Here is a 23,783-nt window from a genome sequence, read left to right as displayed (position 1 = left end):
GCAATCTCTTTGGGTAACAAATATTGTGCTTGTATACACCTTTTATGTAGTACAAAAGTGTGGCTGCATGCTAGATGTCTAGGCTAGTTTCACACTAGCATTAGCAAACATCAGGGACACCAGTAGAGAACCAAATGGTGCTGCAAGTTGAGTTCACCAAACACCATGCCAATCGATTGCCGTCATTCAATGCTAGGGTTAACGCTGTCTTTGAACCTCCGTGTCTACGTTTCACAGGCATTCCTCTATCAGTGATGGGAATGACATCACAATGCTGACGCTCAGTGCTAGTATGAATTTGGCCTTAGCAGAATAGCTGTAGATGTTAATTTTGAAAGTATAGGATTGTTTACCACCCAGATTTTTGAAACAGGTAAGAGAGACTATTTTTGGGCAAAAAATGGAAACCTGTTCCATGCAACACTACTAGCTGTAAGCACTGTAAAGAAAGTACCCCTGAATAGGGGGGGAAATTGCATGGAGGTCAAAATGCTGCCTGTTGTCTTCTGGGTCCTTCCCCGTCTCTGGTACTCAATGTATTCAACTGGATACCTCCGTGGAATACTTTTCGGAGAGTTCCCTGAGCGATTCTAAACTGCGCAGACACGTTCTGAATTGTATCCATATAAATGGCCCACCCTGTATAGCAGCAACAAGCGTTTGTCAAATAAGTTCTGAGGGACCTTGTGCAGAAATGGTGGCCCCCAAGATGAATTAGGAAGCATTTGGACTATCCATGTTTTGTTTCTGCTTTGGACGTTACACGTTCACTTCAAGTCTTAAAATTACTTTTCGTGAATTTCCTGCTGACGTAGCTTAACACACTCACTCACTCAAACTAATATTTTGGCTAGTTAACTAAAATGAAGCAGTGGTAATGTGCAGCTTCTTTCTCTTTTCATTCACAGCCCCTTCAAATTGTGACCATGTACCTGAGCTCTGAACAAGTAGCACTGGTTGGCCAGGTGTTTGAATCCTATGTCCTTGAGTATCACCAGAGGGAAATAGTAAATATACTGACGGAAAATGATGACGATGCCCACTACTCAGTAGTTGTTAATGCCATGACATTATTTGAAACAAACATGGAAATTGGAGACTTTTTCAATGCTTTCCCTAATGAGGTGTTACAAGTCTTTGACAATGCTTTGCGAAGAGCAGCAATGAGTCTTATGCACTTGAACTCACAACATGACAAATTCATCATGAAGCAAAATCTGCATGTCAGAATCACAGGTATGCTACATGTCTACAACTTTTTTTCAATATTCTGGTAGATGGAATAATGTGTTGCTTTTGATGTAATGATGTGGTTTTCATGCATCCCTTCATAGCGATGGTCACCGTGTCTTGGATTTCTCTCCTATTAATAATGAGAACATTTAGGGTTGAGTTTGAGAGTCTTTGTAGTGACACTACCAGAAGTGTCAGGGGCTTACTGAATGTCTTGTGTACCACCAAAATGGTTATATGCTTTGCAATGGTTTTGCCAAACTGTTGTTGCAGAATATTATGGTGCAATTGGTGAAATGATTGAAAGTATACCTGAAGTGAAGGATATGCTGGCTGACATATTTATTTCCTTTTAAAGTAAGCAGATTTCTGGCTGTTTTGCTGAGTCTCTGTTTTTAATACTCCTAGCCATAGACCCTGAAAAACATGCAGATCAGATGTTTCTCACTGAAGCCCGACTCAATTAGCTACGTGCTTGTTTCAGGTGTGTGATTCAGACACTATTGCAGTCAAATGGATCAGGATGCTAGGCAACCGGTATTGTTTAAAAGGAAATAAATATGGCAGCCACTATGTTTCCCTCTCAGTTCAAGTGTCCTTTAACTAGTTAACCACTAAGTGGTTTTTTTCCCCTTAAGGACCAGAGCACTTTTCACCTTTCAGCACTGCTCCCTTTTATTCACCAAAAAATTAATCACTTCTTATCACAACAAAATAATCTATATCTTGGGTTTTTTTTTTTAGACCTAATAGCAGATTTATGTGAGGAGATCCGCTCACGCAGCCGTTGTGTGGCCTTTCCAACATATAACAGCTCGTAAGGGCACTTCAGTAGATATACTACGAAGGAAGAGTCACATGTATACAAACCGCATATACAGAATTCGGTTCCCTTTGACGGGTGCCTGAACTTATCCCATTTCAAAATCAAGCTGCACATATGACATTTTAACCACTTGAGGACCGTAGGCTTTACCCCCCTTAAGGACCAGACCCTTTTTTTCCATTCAGACCACTGCAGCTTTCACGGTTTATTGCTCGCTCATACAACCTACCACCTAAATGAATTTTACCTCCTTTTCTTGTCACTAATAAAGCTTTCTTTTGGTGCTTTTTGATTGCTGCTGCGATTTTTACTTTTTATTATATTCATCAAAAAAGACATGAATTTTGTAAAAAAAAATGATTTTTTTAAATTTTCTCTGCTGACATTTTTCAAATAAAGTAAAATTTCTGTATACATGCAGCACGAAAAATGTGGACAGACATGTTTTTTAATAAAAAAAACAAAAACATTCAGCCTATATTGATTGGTTTGGGTAAAAGTTATAGCGTTTACAAACTATGGTGCAAAAAGTGAATTTTCCCATTTTGAAGCATCTATGACTTTTCTGACCACCTGTCATGTTTCATGAGGGGCTAGAATTCCAGGATAGTATACATACCCCCCAAATGACCCCATTTTGGAAAGAAGACATCCCAAAGTATTCACTGATAGGCATGGTGAGTTCATAGAAGATTTTATTTTTTGTCACAAGTTAGCAGAAAATGACACTTTGACAAAAAAGAAAAAAAAAGTTTCCATTTCTGCTAACTTGCGACAAAAAAATAATAATCTGCCACGGACTCACTATGCCCCTCTCTGAATACCTTGAAGTGTCTACTTTCCAAAATGGGGTAATTTGTGGGGTGTGTTTACTGTCCTTGCATTTTGGGGGGTGCCTAATTGGAAGCACCCCTGTAAAGCCTAAAGGTGCTCATTGGACTTTGGGCCCCTTAGCGCAGTTAGGCTGCAAAAAAGTGCCACACATGTGTTATTGCCGTACTCAGGAGAAGTAGTATGATGTGTTTTGGGGTGTATTTTTACACATACCCATGCTGGGTGGGAGAAATATCTCTGTAAATGACAATTTTTGATTTATTTATTTATTTTTTTACACACAATTGTCCATTTACAGAGATATTTCTCCCACCCAGCATGGGTATGTGTAAAAATACACCCCAAAACACATCATACTACTTCTCCCGAGTACGGCGATACCACATGTGTGGCACTTTTTTGCAGCCTAACTGCGCTAAGGGGCCCAAAGTCCAATGAGTACCTTTAGGATTTCACAGGTCATTTTTGTTTCAAGACTACTCCTCACGGTTTAGGGCCCCTAAAATGCCAGGGCAGTATAGGAACCCCACTAATGACCCAATTTTAGAAAGAAGACACCCCAAGGTATTCCGTTAGGAGTATGGTGAGTTCATAGAAGATTTTATTTTTTTGTCACAAGTTAGCGGAAATTGATTTTAATTGTTTTTTTTTTTCACAGTGTCATTTTCCGCTAACTTGTGACAAAAAATAAAATCTTCTATGAACTCGCCATACTCCTAACAGAATACCTTGGGGTGTCTTCTTTCTAGAATGGGGTCATTAGTGGGGTTCCAGTGGGGTGTTATTGCCGTACTCAGGAGAAGTAGTATGATGTGTTTTGGGGTGTATTTTTACACATACCCATGCTGGGTGGGAGAAATATCTCTGTAAATGACAATTTTTGATTTATTTATTTATTTTTTTACACACAATTGTCCATTTACAGAGATATTTTTCCCACCCAGCATGGGTATGTGTAAAAATACACCCCAAAACACATTATACTACTTCTCCTGAGTACGGCGATACCACATGTGTGACACTTTTTTGCAGCCTAGGTGCGCTAAGGGGCCCAACGTCCTATTCACAGGTCATTTTGAGGCATTTGTCTTCTAGACTACTCCTCATGGTTTAGGGCCCCTAAAATGCCAGGGCAGTTTAGGAAACCCACAAGTGACCCCATTTTAGAAAGACACCCCAAGGTATTCCGTTAGGTGTATGGCGAGTTCATAGATTTTATTTTTTGTCACTGGTGGTGACTGGTGGTGGTGATGGGGAGTGATTGATGGGTAATTGATGGGATTGATGGGTAATTAGTGGGTGTTTAGGGTAGAGAACAGATGTAAACACTGCACTTGGGAGGTGATCTGACGTCGGATCTGCGGGCGATCTATTGGTGTGGGTGATCAGATTGCCCGCAAGGGGCAGGTTAGGGGCTGATTGATGGGTGGCAGTGACAGGGGGTGATTGACAGGTGATCAGGGGGGATAGATGCATACAGTACATGGGGGGGGGGGGTCTGGGGAGAATCTGAGGGGTGGGGGGGGTGATCAGGAGGGAGCAGGGGGCAGTTTAGGGCATAAATAAAAATTAGCGTTTACAGATAGTGACAGGGAGTGATTGATGGGTGATTAGGGGGGTGATTGGGTGCAAACAGGGGTCTGGGGGGGGGGGGTTCTGAGGGGTGCTGTGGGCGATCAGGGGGCGGGGGGGGGAAAATCAGTGTGCTTGGGTGCAGACTAGGGTGGCTGCAGCCTGCCCTGGTGGTCCCTCGGACACTGGGACCACCAGGGCAGGAGGCAGCCTGTATAATACACTTTGTATACATTACAAAGTGTATTATACACTTTGTATGCGGCGATCTGGGTGCTAGTAACCTGCTGGCGCTTCCGAATGGCCGGCTGTGTGTGTGTGTGTGTGTGTGTGTGTGTACACGTGTGTGTGTGTACACGTGTGTGTGTGTACACGTGTGTGTGTGTACACGTGTGTACGTGTGTGTGTGTACACGTGTGTGTGTGTGTACACGTGTGTGTGTGTGTGTGTGTGTACACGTGTGTGTGTGTGTACACGTGTGTGTGTGTACACGTGTGTGTGTGTACACGTGTGTGTGTGTGTGTACACGTGTGTGTGTGTACACGTGTGTGTGTGTGTGTGTGTACACGTGTGTGTGTGTGTGTGTGTACACGTGTGTGTGTGTACACGTGTGTGTGTGTGTGTGTGTGTGTGTGTACACGTGTGTGTGTGTGTGTGTACACGTGTGTGTGTGTGTGTGTGTGTGTGTGTGTGTGTGTGTGTGTACACGTGTGTGTGTGTACACGTGTGTGTGTGTGTGTGTGTACACGTGTGTGTGTGTACACGTGTGTGTGTGTGTGTGTGTGTACACGTGTGTGTGTGTGTGTGTGTGTGTGTGTGTGTGTACACGTGTGTGTGTGTGTGTGTGTGTACACGTGTGTGTGTGTGTGTGTGTGTGTACACGTGTGTGTGTGTGTGTGTGTGTGTACACGTGTGTGTGTGTGTGTGTGTGTACACGTGTGTGTGTGTGTGTGTGTGTGTGTGTGTGTGTGTGTGTGTGTGTGTGTACACGTGTGTGTACACGTGTGTGTACACGTGTGTGTGTCTGTACACGTGTGTGTGTGTGTGTACACGTGTGTGTGTGTGTGTGTGTGTGTGTGTGTGTACACGTGTGTGTGTGTGTGTGTGTGTGTGTGTTTACACGTGTGTGTGTGTGTGTGTGTGTGTGTACACGTGTGTGTGTGTGTGTGTGTGTGTACACGTGTGTGTGTGTGTGTGTGTGTGTGTGTGTGTGTGTGTGTGTGTGTGTGTGTGTGTGTGTGTGTGTGTGTGTGTGTGTGTGTGTACACGTGTGTGTGTGTGTGTGTGTGTGTGTGTGTGTACACGTGTGTGTGTGTGTGTACACGTGTGTGTGTACACGTGTGTGTGTACACGTGTGTGTGTGTGTGTGTGTGTGTACACGTGTGTACACGTGTGTGTGTGTGTGTACACGTGTGTGTGTGTACACGTGTGTGTGTGTGTGTGTGTGTGTACACGTGTGTGTGTGTACACGTGTGTGTGTGTGTGTGTGTGTGTACACGTGTGTGTGTGTACACGTGTGTGTGTGTACACGTGTGTGTGTGTGTGTACACGTGTGTGTGTGTGTGTACACGTGTGTGTGTGTGTACACGTGTGTGTGTGTGTACACGTGTGTGTGTGTACACGTGTGTGTGTGTGTGTGTTTGTGTGTGTGTACACGTGTGTGTGTACACGTGTGTGTGTGTGTGTGTGTGTGTACACGTGTGTGTGTGTGTGTGTGTACACGTGTGTGTGTGTACACGTGTGTGTGTGTACACGTGTGTGTGTGTACACGTGTGTGTGTGTGTGTGTGTGTGTGTGTGTGTACACGTGTGTGTGTGTGTGTGTGTGTGTGTGTACACGTGTGTGTGTGTGTGTGTGTGTGTGTGTGTGTGTGTACACGTGTGTGTGTGTGTGTGTGTGTGTGTGTGTGTGTACACGTGTGTGTGTGTGTGTGTGTGTGTACACGTGTGTGTGTGTGTGTGTACACGTGTGTGTGTGTGTGTGTACACGTGTGTGTGTGTGTGTGTGTACACGTGTGTGTGTGTGTGTGTACACGTGTGTGTGTGTGTGTACACGTGTGTGTGTGTGTGTACACGTGTGTGTGTACGTGTGTGTGTGTGTGTGTACGTGTGTGTGTGTGTGTGTACACGTGTGTGTGTGTGTGTGTGTGTACACGTGTGTGTGTGTGTGTGTGTGTGTGTGTGTGTGTGTGTGTGTGTGTGTGTGTGTGTGTGTGTGTGTGTGTGTGTGTGTGTGTACACACGTGTGTGTGTGTGTGTGTGTGTGTGTGTACACACGTGTGTGTGTGTGTGTGTGTGTGTGTGTACACGTGTGTGTGTGTGTACACGTGTGTGTGTGTGTGTGTGTGTGTGTGTGTGTGTGTGTGTGTGTGTGTGTGTACACGTGTGTGTACACGTGTGTGTGTGTGTACACGTGTGTGTGTGTGTGTGTACACGTGTGTGTGTGTGTGTGTGTGTGTGTGTGTGTGTGTGTACACGTGTGTGTGTGTGTGTGTGTGTACACGTGTGTGTGTGTGTGTGTGTGTACACGTGTGTGTGTGTGTGTGTGTGTACACGTGTGTGTGTGTGTGTGTGTGTACACGTGTGTGTGTGTGTGTGTGTGTACACGTGTGTGTGTGTGTGTGTGTACACGTGTGTGTGTGTACACGTGTGTGTGTGTACACGTGTGTGTGTGTGTGTACACGTGTGTGTGTGTGTACACGTGTGTGTGTGTACACGTGTGTGTACACGTGTGTGTGTACACGTGTGTGTGTGTACACGTGTGTGTGTGTGTACACGTGTGTGTGTGTGTACACGTGTGTGTGTGTGTACACGTGTGTGTGTGTGTACACGTGTGTGTGTGTGTGTGTGTGTGTGTGTGTGTGTGTGTGTGTGTGTGTGTGTGTGTGTGTGTGTGTGTGTGTGTGTGTGTGTGTGTGTGTGTGTGTGTGTGTGTGTGTGTGTACGTGTGTACGTGTGTGTGTGTACGTGTGTGCGTGTGTGTGTGTGTACGTGTGTGCGTGTGTGTGTGTGCGCGTGCGTACGTACGTACCGCGCGAGGGGGGCGGAGCCAGTTCCTGGCGGAGGATCGCGTTTCTCCGCCCATGCCCGTACAAGGACCGCCGCCAATTGTACAGGCGGCGGTCCTTGCGGGATCCACTTTCCGGCCGTCATTTGTACATGCGTCGGTCGGGAAGCGGTTAAACAAGGAAAAGTCCCATTTTGGCCACTCTGCCCCACAGCGTGTGAGGAACAGGACTGAAGCTTGTACCTAACAGTGGGGGCTCTCTTGAAAGATAACATAGGTGGATATTTGAACTCAGGAACATGCGGAAAGACACTCTGTAAGTGGCCCCAATGTTGCCGCACAATGGACCCCAGCTTCTGGCTGCAGGTATTGTCGCAATCTGTTTCGGTTCACTTCACCCAATTCTGCCACTCTATCCCACAGTTTCGTGTTCAGGTCATTGATGCTGTGCCCATTCATTTAAGGGGGGAGAGAGAAAAGGAACTACTTAGACGTGAGGCGGGTTGGATCAGGAGACTGGGTACCCTGGGTGGGGGCGGTCTCAACCGTGACTATGATCTGTCTTTCTGCATTTAAAGGGGAATTGAAGAGAGTGGTATATGGGGGCTGCCATGTAGGGCTGCACGGTTTTTCGGTTTAAAACCGAAACCGCGGTTTGTGACAAGACGATCTAGTGATCGTCAGTATCCTCGGTTTTTTCCCCGCTGTCTGTATGCTTTTATCTGGCCCCCTGTGCGCGGATTGGCCAGAGCAGTGAATATGCAGTAGTTTTAATGAGCGGGGGGCGGATCTACTCGAGCGAGCAGAGTGGATCCGCCCCCCCGCTCATTAACCCTAATGCATATTCACTGCTTCTGGCCAATCCGCGCACAGCGGGGCCAGATACAAGCGCAGTGTTCTCTCCAGAGCCATTTACCTGGGCAGGCCGCCTGGGTGAGATCCATGAGCGCCCGGGTAAAATTATCCCTGCTCTGTGCATTTATTAGTGATCAGCGGCGGCTGTATCATTGCAGCCAGCCGCTGTCACTCAGGGACGCTATCTCCGCCCTCCTCCTCAGCTCCTGGCAGTTGTGTGTTGTGTGGAGGGGCGGGAAATGCAGGAGACGTCACACGAGAGAGCGCGGTTCTCGGAATGTTCAGCCAGATGCTGTCCTCCTTCTCTCCCTGTACTCGCAGCTCATAGAGCTGAGCTGCAGCTGGGAGATAACACAGCTCTGATCTTTGTCGCATGTCCAGCCAGACGCTCTCCTGCTTTCCCTGTACTGGTCCCAGCCGCAGCTTGTGCATGTGTGTGATCTCGCTGGCTACTACTAATGGAGGAGGGGGCCCTCTAACTCAGCCCCCGCAGCCAGAACTTTAGGATGCTTGACCCTTTCACCCCACAATTATCCTGTCATGCCCTGATTGATGATAGAAGTGAGTGTCACTCCTGTGAGGGAGCTGCAGTTTGGGGGGGGGGGGGGGGAGTGAGCCAGTGTACAGATGACCACAGACTCACCCATGGCATCGACAGACAGAGGCACAGAGTGATTAGTGAGAGACACCCTGGCCTTTGACAGCTGCTAGTTTCATAGTTAAATCAGCTGAAAGGTAGTTAAACTTTAAAGGACACTTTACCGGTTAAAGGAGCATTGCCAGTTACTTACCTGGGGCTTCTTCCAGCCCCTTAAATTGTTCTTGTCACTTTCTAGTCATCCCGCACTGCTTTTTTCCTCTATGAACACTGCATGTGCAGCCACATGTCACTCGCCTCCCCTATCACATTCTCATGACCAGTAGCGTTTTGCACTTGCGCGGTAACTAATAATTGCTACTGTGCATGGGCAAAGCACTCCTGGCCACTGGAGCATGATCGAGGAGGTGCGGAGCTAAGGAACAGAGGAGAGTGGAATGGCGGTGAGGGAGCAGGAGGACTTTAGGGGGCTAGAAGAAGCCCCAGGTAAGTAACTAGCCTAATTTTACTTTAAGAGATTCCAGTACAAAAAAAAAATCGTGAAAAAATCGAAATCACAATTTTTGAGAGAAAAATCGCAATTTCAATTTTTACCTAAAATCGTGCAGCCCTACTGCCATGTTTATTTCCTTTTAAGCAATACCAGTTGCCTGGCAGCCCTGCTGATCCTCTGCCTTTAATACGATTAGACATAGCCCCTGAACAAGCATGCAGCAGATCAGGTGTTTTAGACTTTAAAGTCAGATCTGACAAGACTAGCTGCATGCTTGTTTCTGGTGGTGTTCAGATACTACTGCAGAGAAATAGACCAGCAGGGCTGCCAGGCAACTGGTATTGATTAAAAGGAAATAAATATGGCAGCCTCCCTATACCTCTTACTTCAGTTTCCCTTTAATTAGATTCAAGTTATGTTCATGGCTAGGCCACTGGATGGTCATGTGCCGCTAGTCATACCGGGTTGTTGATAGGATGCCTGCCTAATCCAGGTGTGTGTGTGTGTGTGTGTGTGTGTTTTTCCCTGTGCGGGTTGAACTATTAGTACACTGTGGGTAGCTGTTTTGGTGATTTATTTTTCTTTATTGTTTTTGTATTGATACCAACTCCCAACAATGAATAATGTTTGGTTTTGAGCTGCATCGCAGTGTTTCGCGGCCTGCCTCTTTGTGACAGGCTGTGTCTTTTTCTGCCGCATAGCTTGTTTTTTGTTTGTTTTGGTCACTCAGTAACTGACTGGATGTTATTTCCCGTCAGTATACTTTGGTTTGGCGTTTTTGCGGTTTTCCGCATTGCTTTACGAGTTATTTTGACGATAGTACGTGTTGGCAAGGCATATTATGTGCCCTAGTATTTTCCACCTCTGCTTTGCAGATTACTCTTGCGGATTTCACTTACTGCGGATTTCCACACTAGCATGCGGAAATGCATCCGTCATTCTGATACCGGCGGCGGTTTTGTTGATTTCTGATGCTATGCTGCTCCCATTGCCCTCTGGGAGAGTGGGAGGAGCAGGCAGACTGTGATGCAGTTCCCCATCGGGCCACTCGCTCTAGCGCGCACTCCCGCTGGTAAACACGCCGCCGGCCGCTCGCCCGGAGATCAATGAACGGGAAAATCCATTCCCGTTCGTTGATCTAAGCCCCGCAATGATCCGCTGCTTCTCCGATAAACAGCACGATCATTGTGAAAAATAAAATAACAACTTTCTCAGCCTCCTAGTACTTCCTGCAAGCGTCCGGAAGGACGCTTGCAGGTCGCATTAAACAAAAAGTTACTGTTGCCATCTTGTGGCCAAATAGTAAAACTACACCCTAAAGCATTTTTTTACATACAAATAAATTAGTTTTACACAAAAAATTAAAGAGACACTGAAGCAAAAAAAAAAAAAAAATGATATAAACAATTGGTTGTGTACTATGAATAATTACTAGACGTTTAGCAGCAAAGAAAATATTCTCATATTTTTATTTTCAGGTATATAGTGTTTTTTCTAACATTGCATCATTCTCTAATATGTGCAGAGTACACAACACTCAGCATTCAAAATGATTCTTTCAGAGCAGTCTGTGAACTAATGACCTCTCCTCTGGCAGAGAAAAAGTATAAAGTAATAGTTCAATAACACTTGAGATAATAAAAGTCAGATAACAGCCCTCTCCACGACTTTGAAAGTCGCAGAGCGTAATTGCTTTTTTGCATAGAGATAACAACTGGAGTTTCTTAACTCTTCCTGTACTGGAAACAATTAGACTGATGTATCTGATCTTAATGTTTTATTTCTTAGCTGTACTATGCATACAAATCATAATATCCTAAAAAAAAAAAATAGCTTCAGTGTCTCTTTAACTCTTTACCTCCCACACTCCCCATTTTTTATTTATTTTTTAATAAAAAAAAACAACAAAACACAAAAACAAAATTACAATAAAAAAAATGCATAAATAGTTTTTAAATATTTATGTCAAGAGGATATAACACTGTTACTTTATAAACTATGGGCTTGTAATTAGGGATGGATGCAAAACTGAAAAAAAATGCACCTTTATTTCCAATTAAAATATTGGCGCCAAACATTGTGATAGGGACATAATTTAAACGGTTTTATAACCGGGACAAATGGGCAAATACATTTCATGGGTTTTAATTACAGTAGCATGCATTATTTAAAAACTATAAAGGCCTGAAACTGAAAAATATTTTTTTCCCACATTTTTTCCTATTTTCCCATTAAAACACATTTAGAATAAAATAATTCTTGGCATAATGTCCCACCTAAAGAAAGCCTAATTGGTGGCGAAAAAAACAAGATATAGTTCATTTCATTGTGATAAGTAATGATAAAGTTATAGACGAATGAATGGAAGGAGCGCTGAAAGGTGAAAATTGCTCTGGTGGTCAAGGGGTAAAACCCCTCAGTTGGGAAGTGGTTAACAGCTGGTGATTTACATACTTGTTTCCCATCAGGTCCTCTCATTATTCTCTGCTTTGCGATTAGATGTTGGTATCTACACTTGTTTGTTTGGTCCATGTGACCTTATTGAGATGGTATATAAATGCCTGTGTGCCTGTTTTTTCTTTTGAGTGAGCCTATACAGCTTGAGGAAGGAGTGTCTCTCAGAAACAGCGTCTGTTGCTGTTCCTGGATTTCATCTCTTTTATGCAATAAAGAGCTTTAAATACGTCTACGTGGTGCTGCTGATCTCTGATTTTCCTGATTTGGGTGCTGCTAAACTACAGCACCATATGACAGTGTTTTTCCCCAGAATTTTTATCCAGCTGGGTGGCATGAAAAAGTAGCTGGGTGGCATTAAAAAAATAGCCGGGTGGGGGATGAGAGAATGCAGAGCTGGTGCTTCTCTGCTTACAGCATAGGAGGAGGTGAGCCGATGACAGCCGGGTGCTCACCAAACTAGCCGAGTGGAGGACCCGGCTAAAAGAGCCTAGGGAGAACACTGTATCAGCCTAGCACATGTCTACCCTCATTGGAGTGCCTATCAACTTCGCTTAAAGTGTACCTGAAGTGAATAAGATTCTTACCTCAGTTGTGGGAAGCCTCTGGATAGTGCACAGGTTCTCCCCACACCCCACCCTCCAGCCCACCATTATAGGTCTGAATCCATCTAAGCATATTTGACAAGAGCTTGTTAAAGGGGAACTGAAGTAAGAGGTATACGGAGGCTGCCATATTTATTTCCTTTTAATCAATACCAGTTGCCTGGCAGCCCTGCTGGTCTATTTCTGAGCAGTAGTATCTGAATAACACCAGAAACAAGCATGCAGCTAGTCTTGTCAGATCTGACTTTAAAGTCTAAAACACCTGATCTGCTGCATGCTTGTTCAGGGGCTATGGCTAATCGTATTAAAGGCAGAGGATCAGCAGGGCTGCCAGGCAACTGGTATTGCTTAAAAGGAAATAAACATGGCAGCCTCCATTTACCTCTCTCTTCAGTTCCCCTTTAAATATGCTTCTCATGTCTGTGCTCTCCCCAGTGTATAAGTGCCATCTGTACTGGGCATGCGTGAGTACGGTCTGTGCCTGCCTAGTCCAGCAAAGCGGTTTGTGCACTTTTTCTGCACACAAGCAGTTTTGTTCTACTCGGCACTCGCAGATTGTACTCATGCATACACAGTACACATGCACTCATATATGGAATGCAGTCAGAAAAAGAGGGTCGAGCGCAGCAGTGCTGTGATAAAGTAGCATCTAGGAAGCCTCTGGACCATCTAATACAGTGGTCCTCAAACTAAGGCCCGCGGGACGAATGTGGCCCCCTGAGGCTTTTTTACCGGCCCCCCACACAGAAAATGTATTACTTATAGATGCGGCCAGCTACATCTTTAAATATTGGTGGTCCGCATATGGAATAGCAGTGCTAGCACCACCCTTCCACATGGAAGCCAGAAAGCAGTAATTTCGCTGATTTCCAATCAAATTCCACATCAGGTGACATTGCTGTCCAATTGGACAGCAGGAGTCACCTGGGTATGCTTCACTGTCTGGCCCGCAAAGACTTCTACATCATCTTGTGTATACTCCGGCCCCCCCAGCAGTCTGAAGTATGTTGACCCGGTCCTCAACCCAAAACGTTTGGGGACCCCTGATCTAACACTTCACCTTTTTTATACCTGCTGTCATCTCCAGGTGCCTTTGCTCTGTGCTGTCCTCTTCCAGAACACTTCACCACCTCTCAACCCCCTCACCTCACATAGATATTGCTGTGGCCCCAAAACACCTTTCCTATCGGTAATATTGGTTGATTTCTGCAATGTTTAGGCAACAATCGTCAGTGTTTTCAATCACCATGATTTAATCAGCCAATGAATGTTTCATGCTGTATGGGCAACCTTAATAATCAGATTTCAGCAGAAATCTGTTGGTTGAATGTACCCAAAAAGTTGTATCACTCGATGCAGTGTAACATTAGGCAGCTATCAATCTTTGGTGGTCCACCCCTGCTCGCATGGACACTTTCCAACATGCTTGATCATACTTCAGTGTCCCCCCCCCCCCCAGGCTCCTTTAGCCAGGTCCTTCACCCGCGTAGTTTTGGTGAGTACCCAGCTTTCATCGGCTTACTTCCTCTTCTGCTGTAAGCAGAGTTGTGCAGAAAAGTGCTGACCCTGTATTCTTTCACCTTGCCCCACCTGGCTACTATTTCATGCCACCCGGTCGAAAAACATTTCTGGGGAGAGCACTGTTACTTTCAAGCAATAAACTGCCTGAAATCAATCAAATTATTATTATGCTTGGATATGATGGGACAACAGTCTGCACCAGTATGTGAATTGTAAGGCCTTAGTACCTTGCACTAACTAAAATTTAAAACTTTCAACAACTTTAAAACCAAACTTGGTGAAAAAATATATTGTGGCAAGGGTTAGAAATTGCTGCCAGTGTCCTCAGTGGGAAGGTCCTCTATTACTTCCTGTCCGTGGAATGTCCTCTCTGGCTTTCCCTTTTTTATTGCACATGTTCATTTTCCTTTCCCTGGAAGTCTTTTGAGTGTATTTTACTTGTGCTGAAACTAAATTTTGTAGCTGAGGCAGGAAAGAGGCACATAAATCTCATTGTCAAGATTAATTGCCTTGCGCCTCCCTTTCAATCTACAAATTGAATAACTAGAACTTTGAAAGGTGTGTGGTGGTGTTTTTTTGTTTAGGTGGCACGTACAGTGGTTTGCAAAAGTATTCGGCCCCCTTGAAGTTTTCCACATTTTGTCATATTACTGCCACAAACCTGAATCAATTTTATTGGAATTCCACGTGAAAGACCAATACAAAGTGGTGTACACATGAGAAGTGGAACAAAAATCATACATGATTCCAAACATTTAAAAAAAAAAAAATCTTCAAAGTGGTGTGTGCGTAATTATTATTCAGCCCCCTGAGTCAATACTTTGTAAAACCACCTTTTGCTGCAATTACAGCTGCCAGTCTTTTAGGGTATGTCTCTACCAGCTTTGCACATCTAGAGACTGAAATCCTTGTCCATTCTTCTTTGCAAAACAGCTCTAGCTCAGTCAGATTAGATGGACAGCATTTGTAAACAGCAGTTTTCAGATCTTTCCACAGATTCTCGATTGAATTTAGAACTGGACTTTGACTGGGCCTTTCTAACACATGGATATGTTATTTTTTAAACCATTCCATTGTTGCCCTGGCTTTATATTTAGGGTCGTTGTCCTGCTGGAAGGTGAACCTCCGCCCCACTCAAGTTTTTTGCAAACTCAAAGAGGTTTTCTTCTAAGATTGTCCTGTATTTGGCTCCATCGATCTTCCCATCAACTCTGACCAGCTTCCCTGTCCCTGCTGAAAAGAAGTACCCCCAGAGCATGATGCTGCCACCATCATATTTGACAGTGGGGATGGTGCGTTCAGAGTGATGTGCAGTGTTAGTTTTCACACGTAGCGGTTTGCATTTTGGCCAAAAAGTTCAATTTTTGGTCTCATCTGACCAGAGCACCTTCTTCCACATGTTTGCTGTGTCCCCTACATGGCTTGTGGCAAACTGCAAACAGGACGACTTATGCTTTTCTGTTAACAATGGCTTTCTCCTTGCCACCCTTCCATAAAGGCCAACTTTGTGCAATGCACGACTAATAGTTGTCCTATGCACAGATTCCCCCACCTGAGCTGTAGATCTCTGCAGCTCTTCCAGAGTCACCATGGGCCTTTTGACTGCATTTCTGATTAGCGCTCTCCTTGTTCGGCCTGTAAGTTTGGACGGCCTTGTCTTGGTAGGTTTACAATTGTGCCATACTCCTTCCATTTCTGAATGATTGCTTGAACAGTACTCCGTGACATGTTCAAGGCTTTGGAAATCTTCTTGTAGCCTAAGCCTGCTTTAAATTTCTCAAAAACTTTATCCCTGACCTGTCTTGTGTGTTCTCTGGACTTCATGGTGGTGTTGCTCCCAATATTCTCTTAGACAACCTCTGAGGCCGTCACAGAGCAGCTGTATTTGTACTGACATTAGATTACACACAGGTGCACTCTATTTAGTCATTAGCACTCATCAGGCAATGTCTATGGGAAACTGACTGCACTCAGACCAAAGGGGGCTGAATAATTACGCACACCCCATTTTGCAGTTATTTATTTGTAAAAAAAAAAATGTTTGGAATCATGTATGATTTTCATTCTACTTCTCACGTGTATACCACTTTGTATTGGTCTATCACATGGAATTCCAATAAAATTGATTCATGTTTGTGGCAGTAATATGACAAAATGTGTAAAACTTCAAGGAGGCCGAATACTTTTGCAAACCACTGTATGTCTTCTTGGTGTTACTTTCATTTAATAGTGTGTTTTATGTAAAACAGAGTGATATTCTTGTTTTTGTGATATCCACTGTCTTTCCTTATGTTACACAGGTTTGCCAGTGTGTCCAGAGCTAACCAGAGAGCACATCCCTCGTACCAGAGATGTAGGACACTTCTTATCTGTCACTGGCACGGTCATTCGCACCAGTCTAGTGAAAGTTCTAGAGTACGAGCAAGACTTTATGTGTGCAAAGTGCAAACATGTCATCACAGTAAAAGCTGACTTTGAGCAGTACTACTCATTCTCTCCTCCTGTTTCTTGCACCAATGAGGAAGGCTGCAATTCCACAAAATTTACCTGTCTGTCTGAAGTCTCCTCTCCAGCAACTTGTAGAGACTACCAGGAGATAAAAATCCAGGAGCAGGTATTGATGCTGTTTGTAAGTTTAAAAAAAAAAGTACCGCTGTATTTCTATAAAAATGGGGCTAGGCTTTACCTTTTGAATCTATTTGGATGCATTTCTGATTTACATTTTTAAGATTTTCCGTACTGTAGGACAACAATCTTTGTAAACTTAGGGCCCTTTTACACTTAATACATTGGTATATAGGTTACGCTTTTTTTTTTTCTCCATAACAGTGCAATGTGAAAAAACTTTCAGTTAAAATGCGTATAGTGGGAACTGAGCCAAAGGAAAACATGGACATTACTTTGAAAATCAGTTGTCCTTTCAGTTATAACTGAGAGCAACTGATAAAGTGTAAATAAGTCATTACGTTGCCAGTTAGGCACTGTTAAATGCCTATGAATACCTTTTGTTGTGTAGGTATTCACCGGCATCTTACGAAATCTTACTGGTTACCATCGTTGTTTCTTTGAGTATGAGAGTAAGGATACACAGTAATATGTTTGAAAGTGTAACTGTCAGGCATAAAATCAAAAATCAATTCTTTATTTTTATCTGGTAAACAAGTAATAAGGATGATAACCAGGCAATCCAAAAGTTAAAATCACTATTACTATTCTTGCTTATAAAAAAAAAAAAAAGTTTGCTTTCCTAAAACAGAAAGAATTTGCGATAATTCAGGTTGGAGTGAGCTCGAGATGTCTCCCAGGCACCACTGCTGAATATTTGCAAATTAACCATTGTACCCTTAGAAGCTAAACACACCACCACCACGCTGGAATGCAATGATGTGTCAGCTTGTTAATATGTACAGAGCCATAATAATCCAACATGCATACAGACTGTTTCGGATTGTTTGATCCTCATCAGTGCATGGCATGGATTAATTTGGCTCTATGGAGTAGGGCTTGTAAATCCGAGAGGCACAGACAAACACAGACTCTTGCTTATAAATGATCATTCCCCAGTTTACCTGACTCTTATTTGGTACTTGCCACAAAAAGGAAGTTGCAGGGCATGCTGGGTTGTCCTGTTTTGCTTCAGTACATTAGTTAAAAGACAATCCAGCATGCCCTGCAACTTTGTGCGGCAACATACCAAATAAGAGTCAGGTAAACTGGGGAATAATCATTTATAAGCAAGAAAAGTAATCGAGATGCTAACTTTTGGATTGCCTGGTTATCATCCTTATTACTTGTTAACCAGATAAAAATAAAGAATTGATTTTATGACCGACAGTTACAATTGAAATAAAGTATGTAAGTGTGTTTGTCAAATATATACATATCAATGGACTTCCTTGTAAGACAAAGCTAAAGGTATTATAGCGAGTAGTGGTTATTGCTCCAAGGTGACCAGTATAAGCATTCCATGTGCATACAGTATTTCTTTCCTCAGTGTGCTTGAATTGCATTGCATTTAAAGCCACTATGTTGAGGTGTGGTTTTCATTTATTTTGCCAACCAGCCATTTTCCTAGACAGGTTCAGAGCCTCCACACCATGGTACAGCATACTGACATAAATGTACATCTCTCTAGCTCATGCTTTGACATGCAGATGGCTTTTTTAAACCACAAACTTCACATTTGAACTTTTGCTCCCCAAGGCATTTGGTTGTTGCACCTTGCTTCATGATGTTAAACGTATTGCAATCTGCTCTGCTTGCGGTCTTTCCACTTGATTTCAGAATTGCAGCACCCCCACAAGACATTTCCCGACTCCTAATTGAATCATTTGCTTTGGGGCCAGATGTCTCTGCCAGATGCTGGGCAAGAATGTCTCTGAACGAGCTTCAGTTTCCTTGAAGTGACCTATTAAATTATGTTTATCAAATAGTCTTTTTGGGTGCATTTTTTCCCAGTTTCTACAGATCTCTTGTGACCGCTCTAATATCACTTCTTTTGGCTGTTGCTTACTGGGTGTAGCCTTGCTTTTATTAAACTGATTTTACGTTCTCCAAAATGTATTGATTCAGCCATTTCTAAATATTTTCCATATTGAGAACAGAAGAAAATCTTGTTCCTTTTATTGCATTATTGTTTCTTTGGATACACTGTAAGATTAAATATGGTAGTTGTAGTATTTTATGTTAGTAAACGCCTCCCAGATAGTTTTAAACATACAGGGAGTGCAGAATTATTAGGCAAATGAGTATTTTGACCACATCATCCTCTTTATGCATGTTGTCTTACTCCAAGCTATATAGGCTCGAAAGCCTACTACCAATTAAGCATATTAGGTGATATGCATCTCTGTAATGAGAAGGGGTGTGGTCTAATGACATCAACACCCTATATCAGGTGTGCATAATTATTAGGCAACTTCCTTTCCTTTGGCAAAATGGGTCAAAAGAAGGACTTGACAGGCTCAGAAAAGTCAAAAATAGTGAGATATCTTACAAAGGGATGCAGCACTCTTAAAATTGCAAAGCTTCTGAAGCGTGATCATCGAACAATCACGCATTTCATTCAAAATAGTCAACAGGGTCACAAGAAGCGTGTGGAAAAGCCAAGATGCAAAATAACTGCCCATGAACTGAGAAAAGTCAAGCGTGCAGCTGCCAAGATGCCACTTGCCACCAGTTTGGCCATATTTCAGAGCTGCAACATCACTGGAGTGCCCAAAAGCACAAGGTGTGCAATACTCAGAGACATGGCCAAGGTAAGAAAGGCTGAAAGACGACCACCACTGAACAAAACACACAAGCTGAAACGTCAAGACTGGGCCAAGAAATATCTCAAGACTGATTTTTCTAAGGTTTTATTTTTCTAAGGTTTTATGGACTGATGAAATGAGAGTGAGTCTTGATGGGCCAGATGGATGGGCCCGTGGCTGGATTGGTAAAGGGCAGAGAGCTCCAGTCCGACTCAGACGCCAGAAAGGTGGAGGTGGAGTACTGGTTTGGGCTGGTATCATCAAAGATGAGCTTGTGGGGCCTTTTCGGGTTGAGGATGGAGTCAAGCTCAACTCCCAGTCCTACTGCCAGTTTCTGGAAGACACCTTCTTCAAGCAGTGGTACAGGAAGAAGTGTGCATCCTTAAAAAAAACAATATGATTTTCATGCAGGACAATGCTCCATCACACGCGTCCAAGTACTCCACAGCATGGCTGGCAAGAAAGGGTATAAAAGAAGAAAAACTAATGACATGGCCTCCTTGTTCACCTGATCTGAACCCCATTGATAACCTGTGGTCCATCATAAAATGTGAGATTTACAAGGAGGGAAAACAGTACACCTCTCTGAACAGTGTCTGGGAGGCTGTGGTTGCTGCTGCACGCAATGTTGATGGTGAACAGATAAAAACAGTGACAGAATCCATGGATGACAGGCTTTTGAGTGTCCTTGCAAGGAAAGGTGGCTATATTGGTCACTGATTTGTTTTTGTTTTGTTTTTGAATGTCAGAAATGTATATTTGTGAATGTAGAGATGTTATATTGGTTTCACTGGTAAAAATAAATAATTGAAATGGGTATATATTTGTTTTTTGTTAAGTTGCCTAATAATTATGCACAGTAATAGTCACCTGCACACACAGATATCCCCCTAAAATAGCTAAAATTAAAAACTACTTTCAAAAATATTCAGCTTTGATATTAATGAGTTTTTTGGGTTCATTGAGAACATGGTTGTTGATCAATAATAAAAATTATTTCTCAAAAATACCACTTGCCTAATAATTCTGCACTCCCTGTATTTTGGCAGCAACTATTACCATATATTTCCACAACTATTAACTCAACTAAATTGCTTGAGCAGCACTTTCTTGATTCTATCTACCACCAGCACCCTGTGGGAGTTGACGACTATTACAATGGTCAATATCGCCTTCATAGGTAATCCTGGCCAGACAACACTTTTGATCCAATATGGAAGGTGTGTTCTTCAAAATAACACTGTTCATAGAGCAACATGCATAATTAACATTACAAATGTATTATTTATTTATCTATTTATTTTTTGTTCTTACAAATCAATAGCTTTAAAGGGAACCTGAACTAAGTAAAATTATTTAAAATAAAGATGTGAGGTAACTTCAAATCAGGGCTGTGGAGTCGGTACAAAAATACTCCGACTCCTCAGTTTAGGATTCCACCGACTCCTCGACTCCGACTCCTCTAATTTGCATATTACAATCTTGTTGATTGAAAGTATGTAACATGAAATGCATCTCTTAGGCCCCGTTCACACTGCACGCGTTTCCAGCCGCGTTTTGGAAACGCGTGCAGGTGGCCGACACGCATGACATCAGACATTGCATAGAGTGCAATGTCTGATGTTCACACTGCATGCGTTCCGGACCTGTGCGGTCCGGGAACGCATGCTGCACGCATTTTTTGTAAAAACGCGTGGCTGTCCCATTCACTTTTCAGTGATGGGATCAGCCACGCAACGCACACAAACGCGGATGGCGTGCATTCGTACGCGTTGCGTTCCGCACGCATGGCCATCCGCGTTTGTGATGTGAACGAGGCCTTAACTGCCAACGCTTAGGCATTTTAAAAGACAACTGAAGTGAGAAGGATATGTAGACTGCCATATTTATTCCCTTTAGTCATAGACTAAAACAAGTCCTTGGTAAGAGTACTTGAAAAAGGTACAGACCAGAACAAAGGACATCTATCAGGCCCTAGGCAATGTAACTGTGGGTACATGTAAGAATGATGTGCAGATACTCTGCAGGAGAATAAGGAGATACTTCCTCTATTACACATTCTTCATGCACAATCTGAACCAGGTTTATGGGGGATAGACAACACCTCTCTGTTCAATGTGCACAACATTCTCAGTGGATTCCCTGCAGCTCTGTGGGGAGTGCATATGTAGAGTATAGTACTACTGTGTAACAAAGTAAACCTGAAACAGATGAAATTAAAGTTTTATACATACCTGGGGCTTCCTCCTGCCCCCTTCAGGCTAATCAGTCTCTCGCTGTCCTCCTCCGCCACCTGGATCTTCTGCTATGAGTCCAGGTACTTGAGCCAGTCTGGCGTAGTGCGCATGCACACACTCTGCTGCCGTGAGCGTATTACACCCGCGCAGCACTATTGCGCAGGTGCAGAATGATCCTGGCTATAGGAGCGGCACGTGGTTGGACTGCGCTGACTGGCTGAATTACCTGGACTCATAGCAGAAGATCCTGGTGGTGGAGGAGGATAGCAGGGACTGATTGGCCTGAAGGGGCTGGAGGAAGCCCCAGGTATGTATAAAACTTTTCTTTTCATCCGTCTCAGGTACCCTTCCCCAAACCAAATTTTAACATATCAAATTATTTGATTTCATGAGCAAAGAGAGTGCATACATTTGCATAAATCAGCATCAACGCAGAATTATTTCCATCTCATTGGCCATCTCTATTAGTGACACGGCTACACATCAGGCTTTATTCTTACAGCATAGATGTTATTTAGTACATATAAGAGATTCCTGTGTACACATCATATATACTGTACAGTCACAATCAGTTATGTATATACGGGGACGGAGTCGTGGTTTCATAAACTGAGGAGTCTGAGTTGGAGTCGAAAGATTTTTGTACTGACTCCACAGCCTTGGTTGCTGTCAGTAATAGCTGAGAGGACAACTGATGTGCCAGGTAATCTCCATGTTTCCCTATGACTCAAGTGGACGATGTTACAGTTTAACAGTGCGCTGATCAGAAAGCATTTATGGGGTAATGGCCATTTTCAAAATGGAGGACGAAGAATTCCATTGATCACAGTGGACAACCAGGACGCGGGAGAGGAGAAAGTGATTGAGGAGTAGACTACACAGGAGGTAAGTATGACCTGTGTATGTTTATTTTGACTTGATTTCCAGTTCAGGTTTTCTTTAAAAATGGCACAGAGTTTTGGTGTTAACTTACTCTCCCCCTCTTTCTCCTGGTCTGACCATGCAGCTGGGGTTCCGTCTAAAGGTGGCCACACACCATACAATTTTTTTAAATATCTGTTCAATTTAAGAATTGCAATCAATTTTTCTGACGGATTGTAACCTTTCAAAAATATAACCAATGTACCACACACATATGTAAAATTTTTCCCCAATTATGATAAAAATGATTAGAAACACTGAGAAAATTGCTTGGGTGTGTATATTAATAAATTGACAATCTAACACACACCATACAATCTTTAGAGAAATTGAAGAAAAATATCTGGCATTCCGGATAGATAAAAATTGAGAAAAAAACCTGGAAATCCGATCGGATTTTTCAGTCGAATAAAAAAAAGCTTTCAATTTTTTTCTGGAGATCCGATCCTTTTTATCGAATTGCCGTAAAATCGGATCATTTTTGTCATTGTATCGTGTGTGGCCACCTTAACTCTTCTTGCATTCTTCTGCATACAGTCAAACCCTGAGCAATGCTGTCAGAAGCTCCTCCCAACGCATACCTATGAATCGGCTGCTGGGAGACTTAGGGGCAGGATGAAGCCGATATACGGCTTAATCTGCTTCTGCACAAGTCCAGTCAGCATTAATTACTATTCCCCCTCCAGGTCAACATGGATGGTAGGGAATGATGTAATTTGGCTTCCAGCTATCTGCGCCGAAGTTACTCACCATACGCTGCTATAGACGTTATTCCTATTACGGCCTATGGTGGCGCCGGCTGTGCCCAAATCTCCTACGCTGTTTTAACAGCACTCGCTCCCAACCAGTTTTGTCGTGTTTTGTGACTCATTAGGGGAATGGGGCTTCTGCGGTTGGATAACTTTTTTTTATCATTACACACCCAAAACATGGATTGGGAAGTTGTGTTTAGCTCCCTCCCCATTTTTTTCCCTTGTTGTTCTCCGTGGTAAGCGAAGAGCTTCTCCGCCTCCCTGAATACCACGTGTTATTGGTTGAAGCCTGTGGTCATGAATATGCATATATGTAATCCAGGCATGTCCGCCCCCTTGACATTGTTTTACACACACGCACGCACCCACACACACCCTTTTTCTCATTTCCCTCATTCCGAGAGTGGGGAGCAGGTTAATACTCCACCACAATGCTTGTGTGTATATGTATATATATGTGTACATGCAAGTTGTGTATGGCTACGAATGTATCTTGTGTGTGTGTGTGTAGTCATTTTCTTGTCCAGAGATATCTGGGTTTTGCACTGTGGATTAGTTGTTTAGCATTACCATGTATTAAAGATTAATCTTGGAACCTGTGTCCAGCTTTTCCCTAAAACTTAC

The 23,783-nt window shown here is 43.4% G+C and overlaps 1 protein-coding gene across 1 annotated transcript in view; it reads left to right on the top strand.

Annotated features, from left to right (window-relative positions):
* Positions 1-23,783, top strand: part of MCM9 (minichromosome maintenance 9 homologous recombination repair factor) — a 77,083-nt gene that overhangs the window by 3,218 nt on the left and 50,082 nt on the right. Inside the window, exons 2-3 of the mRNA XM_068231368.1 lie at positions 909-1,236; positions 16,298-16,611. Coding sequence (XP_068087469.1) covers positions 927-1,236; positions 16,298-16,611 — 624 coding nt within the window. The 5' untranslated portion in view covers positions 909-926. The remainder of the gene's footprint in view (positions 1-908; positions 1,237-16,297; positions 16,612-23,783) is intronic.

Source organism: Hyperolius riggenbachi, chromosome 4 (assembly GCF_040937935.1).
Source record: "Hyperolius riggenbachi isolate aHypRig1 chromosome 4, aHypRig1.pri, whole genome shotgun sequence".
NCBI classification, from domain to species: Eukaryota; Metazoa; Chordata; class Amphibia; order Anura; family Hyperoliidae; genus Hyperolius; species Hyperolius riggenbachi.
Note: the sequence above shows the minus strand (reverse complement) of the source record. Positions and strands in the feature narration are given on the sequence as shown.